The following is a 13660-nucleotide window of genomic DNA, read 5'->3' as shown; positions in this document are numbered from 1 at the left end:
GCCGAATGACAAACACCGTTCGTTGCTGGGAGAAGACATCACGCTGTTATCTATGTGTTCTCAAACAAATTTGCCTTCGGTGATTTTGTCGGCTTGTGGATTGAAGATATGATTGATTGGTTTTTGTAAAAGGAGGCAATTAGTAATTGGAAGGATGCCCATGTTCTGTTATCGGCCTACTTAAAATGCCAAAACCCACAAAAGCGTAAGAAAGTCTATGGTAGCAATTCCAATTTAAAAGTTTTACATTATACAGTCCGTTGATGTAAAGCTACAATATGACGTCACACATTGCGCACTGACGTTTTGTTCTAATGACGCCACTGTTAACATACAAACGGACAAGGGCACAAAATTGTCCAAAAACCAATGACTAGCATTTCGTCGCAGCAAGGTTTAATATTCATTAAACGGATTTAAGACAAAGTACAAATAAAACAACAAAAATCAGAAAGAAACTACAGCGAAATATCAATGTTGTACGCAAATCCCCCAGACACAACACGCGGCACGTTGATTGATGGTCAACACGTCTTGTTATGTCACAGAAGGGCCTGTGTACCCCTGAAGGTGCCTTCAAAGAACCATTCTGTCCTGACTACCTTCCCTGCTCATGGACAAAGCGCTAGAATGAGAACTTTTCTGACGACTGACGTCGTTTCGACGTTGTTGCAGCAGCCGCAGTTTGCACTGTAAAAATAAAACATCAACAATATGCTATATTATCGTCATGAAGGTGTCTCTTGTAGGACATTTGAACGCTGGTATTTTCACCATAAAAATCTGCGAAGAGCCATTATTGTTCATACAGTATATATCTGGCATCAATACTTTATTTGTAAAACATTAACATTTTACTGGAGATGGATTCTGAATTTTTCTCGTGAACGACTATTTTTTTAAACGCGTTTCCATAAAAAGGTGGCCAAGTTGTTCTCAAAACAGTCCAATTATAATTAATAACCTCGGTTAATAATTGTGGCTGCCCAACTTTACCAGCTTTGCAAATTTAAACCTCTATTATAAACACAGTTCATTAAAACACCAGTTTCTAAACGTTAGAGTCACACCATCCCAAATAGTTACAACTAGCCAATATTTTGTTTGCCATTTACAACCTTAAAAACACACATACATCACATTACGCTAGGTGTTGTGGACACGATTATGGTGATATTTGGGTTAAAAATAAACTACGCCGGAGAGATTGATGAATTTTTCAGATGTAACGGGCTTTGTTTTTGTGTCACGTCATTTTGTGACATATACTGATGCGATGACGTAGCTGATTTTCGAAGACACGGTTTATTGTGTGATGTGTACTGCAAGTGACGGCGTTAAAGTGTCGTATAGTAACCAAAAAAGAATGCTTTTTGTCTCAAAAAGTAAAATACCAGCGGCTATATTTCCAGTAAAATACCAGCGGCCCAATCTGCAGTAAAATACCAGCGGCCTTATTTACACAACACCAATAAAATTTGGGGCTGTAACCTGTAATGAAAATGCCCCCAAATAAAAAAAATCACATTTTGGGTCCCAAACCCTGTGTTTTAAACCAACTGGTATAGAATCGAACATCTTAGCACCCTCCTTTCACATTTTGCCACTGGTTATACAAGTTAGGTAACAAAACGAAGCATTTACCTGTAGAAGTGTGTCCAAATCGCTCCACATGGTCATTTGTTTCGCATCGGTCTCATGATTTTCGCGAACATTCTTTTGCTGTTCTCGGAGCGTCTACGAAATCAAAACACGTGACTTTGAAATATCACGTGACCTTCAAGCCCAGATCTCACACCCGGGTAAGGCAAAATGCTGATATTTGTCAACGATTGTACAGTCGATGCTTGGCGCCATTGATCAAAGCCTATACCGACTGGTGTAGCGTATTCTAATTGACCTTTGGAGCCTGTGAAGGCCATAAGATCAAAAGCAAATGACTCCAGTATTAATATGCAGTAAAACAAAGGCCTCAGAAACCAGTTAATTGAAAACTATAATGTCCATTGCATTATAACGTCGCTCATAAAAGACAAAACAGCAAAATCGTAGCCCCATTTGCACTGTTTTGTGTCTAATGATTCTCTTTGCATTAATTCCTAACCGTTTTACCCTGTGCATGCCAACAGGTTTTGACACCTCTTGTTGTATTATTAGCAGTGTAACTAATATTCCAACACCCAAGGTTAAGAAATAAGTTCCAGTGTGATAACTAGACTATAGAAATAAAGTATAGTTAAAGATCAACCCCTACAGTCGTTTTTCGGTGAATACTGTCCTCTTCTATTCAACATAATCCAAAAACCGCCGGCCAAACAGAATCAACCAATACACAATATTTGCACAGAACATATTTTTCACAGAATATGATTCTGTTTGGCCTGGAGTTTTATAGACTAGGTTTTGGATTTACTAGACTATGATCTACACTATTTGTAGGTTTGGTCGAGTACCGAGTATAAAATCGAGTATCAACTCTTTCCAATTAACAAGCTGACTGTGCATTACATATCCAGTACAATATTCAGTTGCTTGGCATTTATGAACATACAGCGTAACAGCGTGCTACGAATGGCAACTCAAAATTAATCAAAGTCCCCAACATTGCCATATGATTTGACGTTAAGGCAGCACATTGGGAGTTCCACTTATCGCAAACACCATCAAATCACAGATGAACCTTATCTAGGCATCTCAGTTTTATGGTGATACAAATATCATTGAAGAGTTAGTTAAAGGTCATAATACTTCGGTCCAATGTACAACAGTGTTCGATAAGCGCGTATAATAAATTTGCTTGTCATGATTTCGCTATTAGCCAGCTGTTTCTGTGAATTGAAATCGTCACGAATTTGCAATTTCGTCACTTCCGCACTTGACTTATTTAAAACACTACGTAATTTTATGCATGTGACCGAAATTATTTTGGCCTTGGATATACGTATTTTGCTCTGATTTAAATTAACTTAACTTTGTTTTAGGGTTAATGTTTTGCATAGAAGAATTTCATTTTTTAAATTGTTTTTTGTCTTTCGCCAAAACATGTATACGATTCAAATAGGTATACGATTCAAATAGCAAGAACTGGTTGATTACTTCAAACCGGGTTCCAAAAATGGAAAAGGATTAAACCACTGCTCTTTTCTCAACATATTTGTTTTAATACAAGTTTCTTAGCGACTCTGTCGTGTCTAAAATTCCATAATTTTAAATCAAAGAGTTTTAAAATCCTCCTAAAAAGCCTATACCCAACTTTAGCTTCTAAAATTTCGCTCTTTGTGCAACCTATCGCTAAATGTGGGTCTCTCGTGGGGTGCGTTAGGATCTTTGCCCAAATTTCGATGTCTGCCCCAATAGGACTGCGAGACTTTAAGCAGATATTATTTAGCAGACAGTTTTACCTTGGTGAGATTTTCTTGCTCTTGAATTTTTCGGTTGTAAATCTCCCGAAACGATTTCTTCTTATCACCACTCGTGTACATTTTCATCTCTTGATTAGCCCTGTCCAACTGAGCTTGTGCTATCTGAAACACAAGACATCAAACTAGTTTCCAATACAGCACACAACAAATAATATGGTGAACCCTAATTTACAAGAAGACATATTATTACAAGAAAAAAAATCGTCTGTGCAATCAGTTAAGGCATAGATGAACAGCTGGGATCAGCCCTGAAGCGTCGATGCAGACCAGCGATAACGGCACACTCATACAGAAATCATAGTACGCCAGGTCTATTGAATGCGTTATACCGAATCAGCCGGTCACCAAGTATTTTTGTAGCCTACGCCTTGCTATACGGTGAGTGCTTGGTGGCCGGCTGATTCGGTACAACGCATTCAATAGGCCTGACGTACGATGATGGTCTGTACAATTAAGAAATTTCACAAACAGAGTATATTAGTGAAAAAATTCGCAGGTTTTGTAGATTGGCTTTAATAAAAAAATTTGCGTACAAGTTGGACCATGCAATGCTTGTCAAAATCCACTTAAAAAATTAGAAGTTGATTTTGGGTTTTGATTGGACATTTGGGTCCTGTGAGCTCCCACTAAACAAGCTGATTGCATTGACACGCATTTTCAATTTGTGATAATTTTATATTCTTCATTTCCTTGGAATCTTTTGACATTTAACAAAGGGGGTTTACAAAAATGACGTTAACAGTACATTTGTATTGAATTTAGCCACTTTTGCTTTAAAATGCGTCCACAACCTTGCATGCAAAACCTCTTCAATTTTTTTATTTCCCCACGTTGTAATTCATACCTTGGCCACAACACGACGTTAACATTGCCAAGGGGTCACATTAAATTGAAAAATGCATTAAATGCGAAATCAAAAATTGCATTAAATTTTCACAACCTTGTATGCCATAAACATCAATTTATTTTCCCACGTTGTAATTCTTACCTTGGCCAGACTTTGATTCATGAAATACCGTCCATCATATTCAGCCACCTCCTTGCGCAATGCCGCCACCGAGTGTTCAAGTTGGGCTCGGTTTGACTCGAGGCCAGCGGAGATGCTGTCGTACTGCGTCTTGCGCTCTTCGTGCTCTTGTGCAATTTCCTGTTGTTAGGAAGTGAAAGGTCAAATGCTGCTGCTAGGCGGTGACGTAACGACCTTGAACTGCGTTGCTTGTGTGAAAACTGGCAGCATTTAACATTTTAGTCACACTTGCTAAGCAAAAAGCGGGTTTCGTTTCAGATTTCTGCCATTAAAAGGTCGTGTTTTATGTACTTTAATAGTGAATATTTAAAAAAATAATTCAACAATTGTATTATACGTTTTAAATATGCTTAAAACTTGTTCGAAATTTCGGCAACGTTGCTTAAATTTTGAGGTAAAACTATAAACTACTTTTTTGTTTTGTTAAAAGTGCACAATTGTTAAAAGTGTAATTATTTTTTTAAATATTCACTACTCACTGATCGATCTAAAACAGTGGTTCTCAATCCCATACTAATCGTGTACGACTTGAAATCTTTTTTTATCGCTGCGTACCACCTGAACCCTATTTGAATGGGTGACCAAGCCTGTTTTTGTTGACTAGATAGTATATTTCTGAAACCAGTAAGGCTAGCAGTTCCAAAACAATGTCAAAGACACGAGTTTCGCCCAAAGCAGTTGAATAGTTGGGCCAGTTAAATTGCAATTCTTGATCTGACTTAAATTGAGTACAGCAATAAACTACTCGCGTACCACCTGAAAAACTCCGGCGTACCACTAGGGTACACGTATCACAGGTTGAGAACCACCGATTTTAAGTGTTGTAAAGAGCAAATGAAGACAGTTTATAGTTTGTTGTGTTGTGACAATAAAGCCAATGGTTAAGAGATCAGAGGAAAATACAAATCTGTTTATATTTTTTGTTGTTGATGCCATTCCTAAAGACTTTTTCGTGTCTTGTGTATATTTTAACTTCATTTTGCCGCATTGCCTTGTGTTTAGCTTTTCAGAGAAAGAAGTCATGTTTCGATGAATTATAGCTTTCACGTTGTAGTCTCCCTCGGTGAATTTGCCTGCAAGTAAGCACGAACCAAGCACTCGTGGTCATTTCGACAACAACTTTAACAATCACAAACATGACCCAACATGTGACCAGCTCGACATTGCACCATTATCGAAGAACCGTGCTTTGAGTCACGTGACTTGGTCATCGCGAGCAAGTTTCGTGCTTTGATGTCACGGATATTTTGTTTACTGTCTGACGTCACACGCCTATTGGCTTTTTGACCTTCACGTGTTGGGGGAAAGGTCAGATCTCGTTATGATGATGGATTGACTTGTATTACTGTGTAACGCCGTGTTGACAAATGCGAAACTTATTTTGGCATTTAAACTAGAAGGGTGGCTTAGCACAAGTTGCCCTTGCATATACACTATAACCTTTTTTAAAACATAAATATATTTCCTATGCTTATTTTGTATTGGGTCCCATATTAGCCATCGTCTTTTATAACTTTAAGTCGTTTCTGCAGGCAAAAACTCATGGGTCCCCACACATGCAAAGTTGAAAATAATGCAATTCAAGAGATAACCTTGAGAAAGTCGGGTGTTGTAAGGTAAAACACAGTGATCGGCACTGGGCTTAAATAATAATACTATGTAGAATACAAACTATAAAATTAGATTCACCCCAGATATTGTTTGAAGTAAGTCCTATTTAACGTTTTGAAAAACTGACCCATTTTAGGGGGCTAGTAGGGCAACTAATTGGGTTCGACACACAAACTAAAAAATATATAAAAACCACAATGACTCAATCAATAGTACTGCAAAATTTCAATCCAATCTGCCAACGTTTAAGATTTCAACCACTAGAGGTGTTTTGAGCAACAACCGTTAATGTTTCTGACGTCAAAGGGCTGTTAACAACCCCCGAACTGCAATGGCGCAATAACGATAATTGGCATACTTTACAAGCTATCCAAATTTTAGCCAATTCTGACATTGTTTACAAACTCACCCCTTTTAGGGGGCTAGCGGGGTAAATACTAGGGCTATCCGGACAAACAAAATGGGATGCACATCTACATAACTATATCTACCATCTGTATAAGTTTCAGCCACATCCATCAAGCATTTGATGGAAAAACGAGTCAGACAAACTTCTGGGGGGGAAATACCCATTTTAGGGGGCTAGCGGGGTAAATACTGGGGTTATCAACAAAAACAAAGTGGGATGCACATCTACATAACTATATCTACCATCTGTGTACATTTCAGCCAAATCCATCAAACATTTGATGGAAAAACGAGTCGGACAAACTTTGGGAAGAAAAAAAGGCCCAAGTTCTTCAGTGACTGATGTCCAGTTATGGCATCAAACAGATTTAATTAGGTATTGGTTTTAAGCCTGTTGCTCCCAACAAACTGTAGTGTAATAATACGCACAGACCTAGCCTAAACGGCCTGTATGGCACGACAAAGGACAATATTCAGTTTTCGAACTGTCGCCTGATTGTCGTAAAATGTTGATGAAAATAAAAAATAAAAGTATTACGTTTTTATATTGATACCGCCATTCTGTGTTACGTCGCTGTAGCGAATTATGAAAGGGACGTAGCCCCCATTATTAGTGTAGAACCACGAAAAGGAGTAACACATTTACAACAAAAAAGAAAAATACCAAAACGCATGCAATAACTGGCCTTTAGCAATATACCTGGCACTGTTGTCTCATTGGACGTAGCTCTTTGATGATCGGTGCGAGCATTGCCTTCTTTTCAGAGATCACTGTATGAAGTTTTTGTACAACATCCGACATATCGTCCAACGTGCGGTGTTTCATGTCGTCAAGTTCACTCTTCATTGCTGATACCTTCTCAAGTTCATCCTGGGTTTCACGAAATCCTGTTTTGCAATACAAGGGTTGAAGACATGCACAAAAGCTCTCTGGATACACTAGGTGTGATTTTGAGCAGCAATAGATGTGCACGCTGTGGCCACACGCAAGTTTTATACGCAACATAGATTTTCATGTGTCTGGGCATACATACAAGCTTTCTGAGTATACTGAGAAACGCTGTAAGCAATAGTAGACGTATATGCTGTAGTTACACACCACTTTTAAGCACAACAAAGATTTTATGACTGACCTGTTACGCCTTTACGGCTTTCAGCTGCAGTCAGTTGGCCTTCAGAATGTCCATGAATTTTCTGCAGAATCGCCTCTGTCCTACTTAGAACGCCATGTTCTGATCTGAGTTCAGCCAACTCTGCTCTATCCCTCTTATACTGGTTGCTTTTGATGCGCAGTTTGGCCACATATTTCTTGTACTGTGGAATCAACGCAAACACATTTGTTAACATTGGCATTTTAAATAAAAACAAAACAGGCAAAAATAGGTTGAAAGTTACTGTCTGCTTTAGATGTGATCCTTCATTTAACCTAATTTTCCTTTATAATCGATTATTTTTGGTTTGTTTTTGGTTTATTTTTGGCTGTTTTTTTCCAAACCCTGTCAAAGTTTTTTTCTTGGGAAAAATGAAAGTTAAAAAGGGATTTTAATTTTCAACTTTCTAAGCACAGGGCAGCCATGTCAACAATTAGGCCATGATTTGGGCTTTACGATCCTTAACAAATTTAAAAACTTTTGTAGAAACAGACCGTTTGAAAAATTGTTTAGTCATCATTAGTAAAACGCGTTGAAAAATGTTTATTTAACAAACTTTTAAACTTATGACAATCTTTTTTGTAGCCAAGTTTCTTTAAATGCCATAAGTGTATCTTTATTTAAAGTCACTAACAGTTGTCATAAAAAAACAAAGTAAACCAGCAAATACATCAACATTACGCAATAAGCTCACCTCGTCACCCTTTAAAACTTCTCCACCCAACTCTTGAAGTTTGACTCTCTTATCAGACAATTCTCTTTCAATCGCTGCAGCTTCTTCTCGCTTTTGCTGCACAGTTTCAGCGATTGCCTCTTTTTTGTGTGACAGAATTGATGCCTAAATAAAACCAAATAATTAAAAAAACGAGTACAATGAAATAAGCTATTGCTGCCAGGCATAATGTTAGACCAAGTATTGCTCATCCAGCAGTTTTTATTGTAAACAATCGACGTTTCGACGTCCTATACAAGACATTCGTCTTGCAAGTTATGTCATTATCCTGATGAAGGCGTCTTGTATAGGACGTCGAAACGTCGATTGTTTACAATAAAAACTGCTGGATGAGCAATACTTGGTCAAACGAGTACAATGTCTCCTCAGAACAACCTGCCCAGAATTCTTGAGCTAAATATTTATGTGTGGTGCCCAATGTGGCAAAGATTTTCTTTGCATTTAGATATTTGATTTGACTTAGTATGTAGATTTATACAGGGTTAGCAATCACACACCAACATGGCAGTTCCATTAAAAGACACATTGTTTCACATTAGTTGCTGTTAGACTTCAACACAGTAAATTTAACAATGATTTTGACTTCTACTTTGAAATGTTCGATGACCAATTGTAGTCATAACTTTATTGCATTTGCTCTTAGTTTAAGTGTGTGAAAATGCAATGAATTATGAATTAAGTGTTGACAATTGATTGGCTAGTACGGTAAATAAAAAAATATATAGGAAAAACAACATTAAATGCTGTTTCAAAGAAGATTCCTACATAGCAAAGCTAATGTCTAAATGCCTAATACCTAAACCATTAAACATAGCTGAAATTTTTTTATTTCACAATACAGTACTTACTTGTTGCCTGAACATTGCCAGTTTATCTTTTGCTGGGTTTCCCTTCACCAATCTTTTTTCCACCAGTCGGTTAATCTGTGCCGTGGTGTCGTTGATGTCATTCTCGATAGTTGTCAAGTCTCTTTGTGTCACAGGTTCCATGGCAACATGTCGCAGATCAGTGATGGTTTTCCTTTTCATTTCAATTTCCTTAAAAAAGAAACACAAAGTTACAAAACTTATGTTAACAAAAGGATGTAAGTTCAGAAAAAACATTTAGTCGTTCATCCTTTAGTTTTAAAGATACATATATTTCGCTTTAACAGCATCGTCAGTATCTGCGAATAAGCAGAAAGATTCGAAAAACTGAAAACAGTATGCTAGCAACAAAGGCATAGAGAAGCATGCAAAGTCATTGGAATGTTTTACCATTACCAGCTTAATTTTTGTACACAACAAAACTGCTGTATAACACATTGTTAAATGGTGAAGAATTTGAGCATTTTTAAGGGTGTGGTCTGCATGTTTATGGAAATACAAACACTATTTAGCAGACAACATTTTGTTGCCTGACAAAAGCCAATCACAAACTTTACCTTTGGAATTTTCTCTTCAACCAGATATCTGTTGAGCTTATTTTCTTCTTCCATTCTTGCAACCAAAGTTTCCGGAGCAGCATCAGAACCAGTTTGTTTCATTTCATTCACCTGCTGCCTACATGCCACAGAAACAGAATTGTCAGTATAAACAGTAAAAAAACGGGGCGGTTAATCCATCAATTTCACCAAGCATTTTCAATCAAATATCCCAAATACAGAGTATTCTATTTGAATGAGGACAACTGATGATGCCCTTATTGGTGAAATATCGTTAAGCAATATTTGTTGACAAACTCTTACAATACAGAGTTTGTAACATTATCACGCATACCTAGGAATGGTAAAAGGCACGACATTGGGGTTTGGGCAAAAACTGACCATACCATTGGTCTTTCGGTGTTTAAACATGTAAAAACTCTTACACTAAACCAGACGTCACCAAACTACAGCCTGCGGGCCGGATCCGACCCTGGAGGTCATTTCATCCAGCCTCTGACCTCATTTTTGGATTGCAAAATCGTATTGATGACTTTGTAACATTCAAAAATTAATCTACTCCTTACAAAAGTTGATATTACCTTGTTCCATAGGACTACACTGCCCAGGATTGATCCAAAGCCAGTTTGTTACGTCACAGACAAGATTAAAGTGTTACTTGTGCGCAAACAATTGCCTTCTTTTGTTACTTGTGATGCAACATAAAAGCATTGCTCATAATATGACACAAACCATACAATTTAACAGTTGCATCACCAGATTCTAAATGGGATTGTAGAAAGACCATATCTTGGCGCCCCTATAAAAATCACCTTGCGGCCTAAGTTTGGAAAGACGGCGCAAAGGCATGTAAACTATCAGGCCCGTGCAAATTATTATTAAACTTATCCGGCCTGCGGTGAAATGAAAAAAGTTTGGTGATCCCTGCACTAAACAATAATAGTTAAATAATGGTGAAAACAGACATTCTATTATTCCCAAATATTTTTAATGTACTTCATTCTTTGGAGTCTCTGCTCAGCGGATTGCATCAACCGACGTTGTTGCTGAATTTTTCTCTGCAAATCTTCTCCACGTTCCTTTTCTTTGCGCATTCGCTGTGCCACTTGTAAAGCCTCGGCCATCTCTGGTGTTCCCTCCGCTTTCTTTCTTGCCCTTTCCACTTTCTGAAATAAAAAATCATTATGTGACTTTACTTACTTAATTTGGTAATGGTAACAAACAAACACATTTACCTTCACGAGAAATTACAGATCCAATAGCTGGCCAATTGTGCATGGTGCTTCATAATTAAGTTATACAGCACTACAGCAGTATGACAAATCATTTTTTACAGATCACTTTTACTTTGTTTAAGAAATCATTCAAATCATCAATTTATGACCATTTCCTATGTTTGTACTAACAATCAACTATATATAAATCAAATTCTAGAAAACCAAAAGTCAGAAAATTGTGATAAATAAGATGACTTCATTTTTAAATTTTTCTAAACCTACTGTATTCCAATGTGCGACTTTTGTGGGTCTAATGGTTGTAAGTCACTGAAAGTTATTGCTGTGATATATCGTGTAAATGCCAAATTAGGGACTAAAACTAAGTTTAAACACAAGTTTACCCTGGTGAGGTTTTCTTTTTCCTCCTCCATTGTTTTGATGTCATGTTTAATTTCACTTGTGCCATGACTTTGAGTTTTCAGTTCTTTGAGCTCCTTGTGAATGTCTTGAAAGTGGGACTGTAGTTCCAAGTACTACAAGCAAGAAAATGTTGTTAGATTGATGTCTCAATTGTAGTTCAACTTTAAATCATTGTTTCTGACCTTAGTCCATGCTTCTTGCATTTGTCCATCAGAAGCATCATGAAGAAGCTCATCTGGTACCTTCATAAAATATTTACAGTATTAGTTTGATGAAAATGTTCTTATGAAAAACATTTATACAGCACAAAATTGTTTTTTTTTTCAATTTTTACAAGTTTGCTTGGTATTTTAAGAACTTTATTGCATTTAGGAGAGATTTTTTTATCAAATTATTGTTTTTGACCATCCTTTACTAGAATTGAAATGCTGTTCATAATCAGGCATTAAAAAGATCAACCATTAATCCCAAATTCGTAAGCTACATATTTTAAGACAGTGGTCGGCAACCGCCGGTCCGGGGCCCGGTACTGGTCCGCGAGGAGTTCGTTACCGGCCTTACAATTTTTCAGGTTAAATGCTATGAAACATTTTGCCCATGTATCCCTGAGATGATAAACTAATTTGAGCATTTTATTGCTAAATATTTGTAGTTTTTTGAAGATCGGTCCGCGATATATATCACTTTCAAAAACAGTCCGCAGTGCAAAAAAGGTTGCCGACCCATGCTTTAAGCAACAAGACTAATTGGTAGAGAAGTGGAAATACAATTATCACACAATTTAAAATATCGGTAAAATGCGGAAAAAAGTAAATATGGTAAATACCTGAAGTTTCACCAAATACTTTGCCAAGTATGCCCTTGTTTTGAGTGCAGCCAGGTTCGTCAGCAAGTAACTCAATATTGGATGAATAACTGGTTTTTCACCCAGCACAATGCCTTGACGAAAACTTGAAACATCCGTTGAAGCTGGTGGTACATATTTTAAATTCTTGATGCATGTCAAAGTGCGTTGAGCTCTCATTTCAGGTGCCTCATCTCTGAAAACAAACTACTATTGTTAATTAGGTAATGTTTTTGCTTGGTTTTATCCTTGGGAAGTTGACAATAACTAAATCTGTTGTCTATAATACTTTTTCATTTACCATGTTAGTTTAGGTTTGAAAATGAAAAATCAAATGTACAAGTTTTTCTAAAATATATGCATTGTGAAGGAAATCGTGTGTGACTTATTTTGTGTCCACTATCTTGGCAACCATTTTGTGTTAAGAAAGTTTGTCTACTTCTAGTTTTAGAAAACATATATGACTTCAAAAATCTATTTATTTATTTATTTAAAAGAAAATTACCTTATATCACCATTTTGATCTGGATCTATTTCCCCAAAGACATCATTAAGCAATTGTAGAAGTTGTTCAGAACCAAGAGAATGGAAAGAAATAAGATTATAATTTTTCTTAAATGGCTCCTTGTTTAGAAGTTCTACAATTCGTTTTGCTTCCTCCGTCATTGTGATTTTTTTACACACACAATCTCCAAACTAATGTTGTTACCTAAAAATGCACGTTTTTGTTGAGTACAAGTGTACAACATGCACTTTTGGGAAAAATAAACGTGCACCAGAAATTCTATTACTTTACTGACTGTTAAAGTAATATCAAAAACTCTGCTAGTATTTGTAACAAAACGCACTTTTGCACCTAAATGGCTTGTAGCACACTGAAAAATCGCTTAAACAAGAGCTAAAAATTAAAAGCAATTGTTTCTCAACATCTTTCGACAAAACTCTCACATTCGTATCAGCTTGCCCGTATTTCAAGCGGTTGGTCGAAAAGCAGAACTTTTCTGTTTTTAAAGGCTTTTTGCCAGCGACACCGAAATAATAAATAATACAATTTTGTTGTCAGATCTTTTTTTGTGTATTTAAAGTCTAGTGTTGGCCAGTTTGTTTCAAAGTTATGTTTTTTTGCCAGAGTAGTCTAGCCTCTCGAAGCCTCCACTGCTCTTACTTCAGTTTGTTCTACATTCTTGTTCTTCGTTTGCTCTCGATTCATAATAACATGTTACCTGGATGCAACAGTTAATAACTTGGCAACACAACTATGCAAACAACGACGCACATTGTCACTCCTGCAATCTTTAGAATACACAATTTTAGATTATTGCGAATAAATATGAAAGGGGAAGGAGGACCAATTTCTGCAGTTTACTGTCTTGTACGCTTCTGTACAGTTGTAATTTAATTTTT

At 36.9% G+C, this 13660-nt stretch overlaps 1 protein-coding gene across 1 annotated transcript; it reads right to left on the bottom strand.

The window, feature by feature from the left end:
* Window positions 1-379: 379 nt before the first annotated feature.
* Window positions 380-12991, bottom strand: LOC145230426 (intraflagellar transport protein 81 homolog). Its single transcript, XM_080095851.1, has 14 exons — window positions 12762-12991; window positions 12239-12452; window positions 11595-11654; window positions 11394-11525; window positions 10772-10941; window positions 9776-9893; window positions 9201-9389; window positions 8314-8457; window positions 7602-7782; window positions 7169-7356; window positions 4411-4569; window positions 3402-3524; window positions 1645-1737; window positions 380-690 (listed from the first exon to the last, which is right to left on the bottom strand). The coding sequence occupies exons 1-14, from the start codon at window positions 12920-12922 to the stop codon at window positions 577-579; spliced, it is 2046 nt and encodes a 681-aa protein (XP_079951977.1). The 5' UTR covers window positions 12923-12991; the 3' UTR covers window positions 380-576.
* Window positions 12992-13660: the final 669 nt, after the last annotated feature.

Source organism: Phallusia mammillata, chromosome 5 (genome assembly GCF_965637545.1).
Source record: "Phallusia mammillata chromosome 5, kaPhaMamm4.hap1.1, whole genome shotgun sequence".
NCBI classification, from domain to species: Eukaryota; Metazoa; Chordata; class Ascidiacea; order Phlebobranchia; family Ascidiidae; genus Phallusia; species Phallusia mammillata.
This window is presented reverse-complemented; position numbering and strand designations above follow the sequence as displayed.

Bases quoted from the DNA above. Each gene is read 5' to 3' on its own strand.
- LOC145230426 (XM_080095851.1), bottom strand. From the start codon at position 12,922: ATGACGGAGGAAGCAAAACGAATTGTAGAACTTCTAAACAAGGAGCCA. The intron at 9,894-10,771 runs GTACATTAAAAA...TGTGGCATGTAG, and splicing joins CAGAGACTCCAAAGAATGAA to GCAGCAGGTGAATGAAATGA. The intron at 7,357-7,601 runs GTCAGTCATAAA...ATTGCAAAACAG, and splicing joins AAGCCGTAAAGGCGTAACAG to GATTTCGTGAAACCCAGGAT.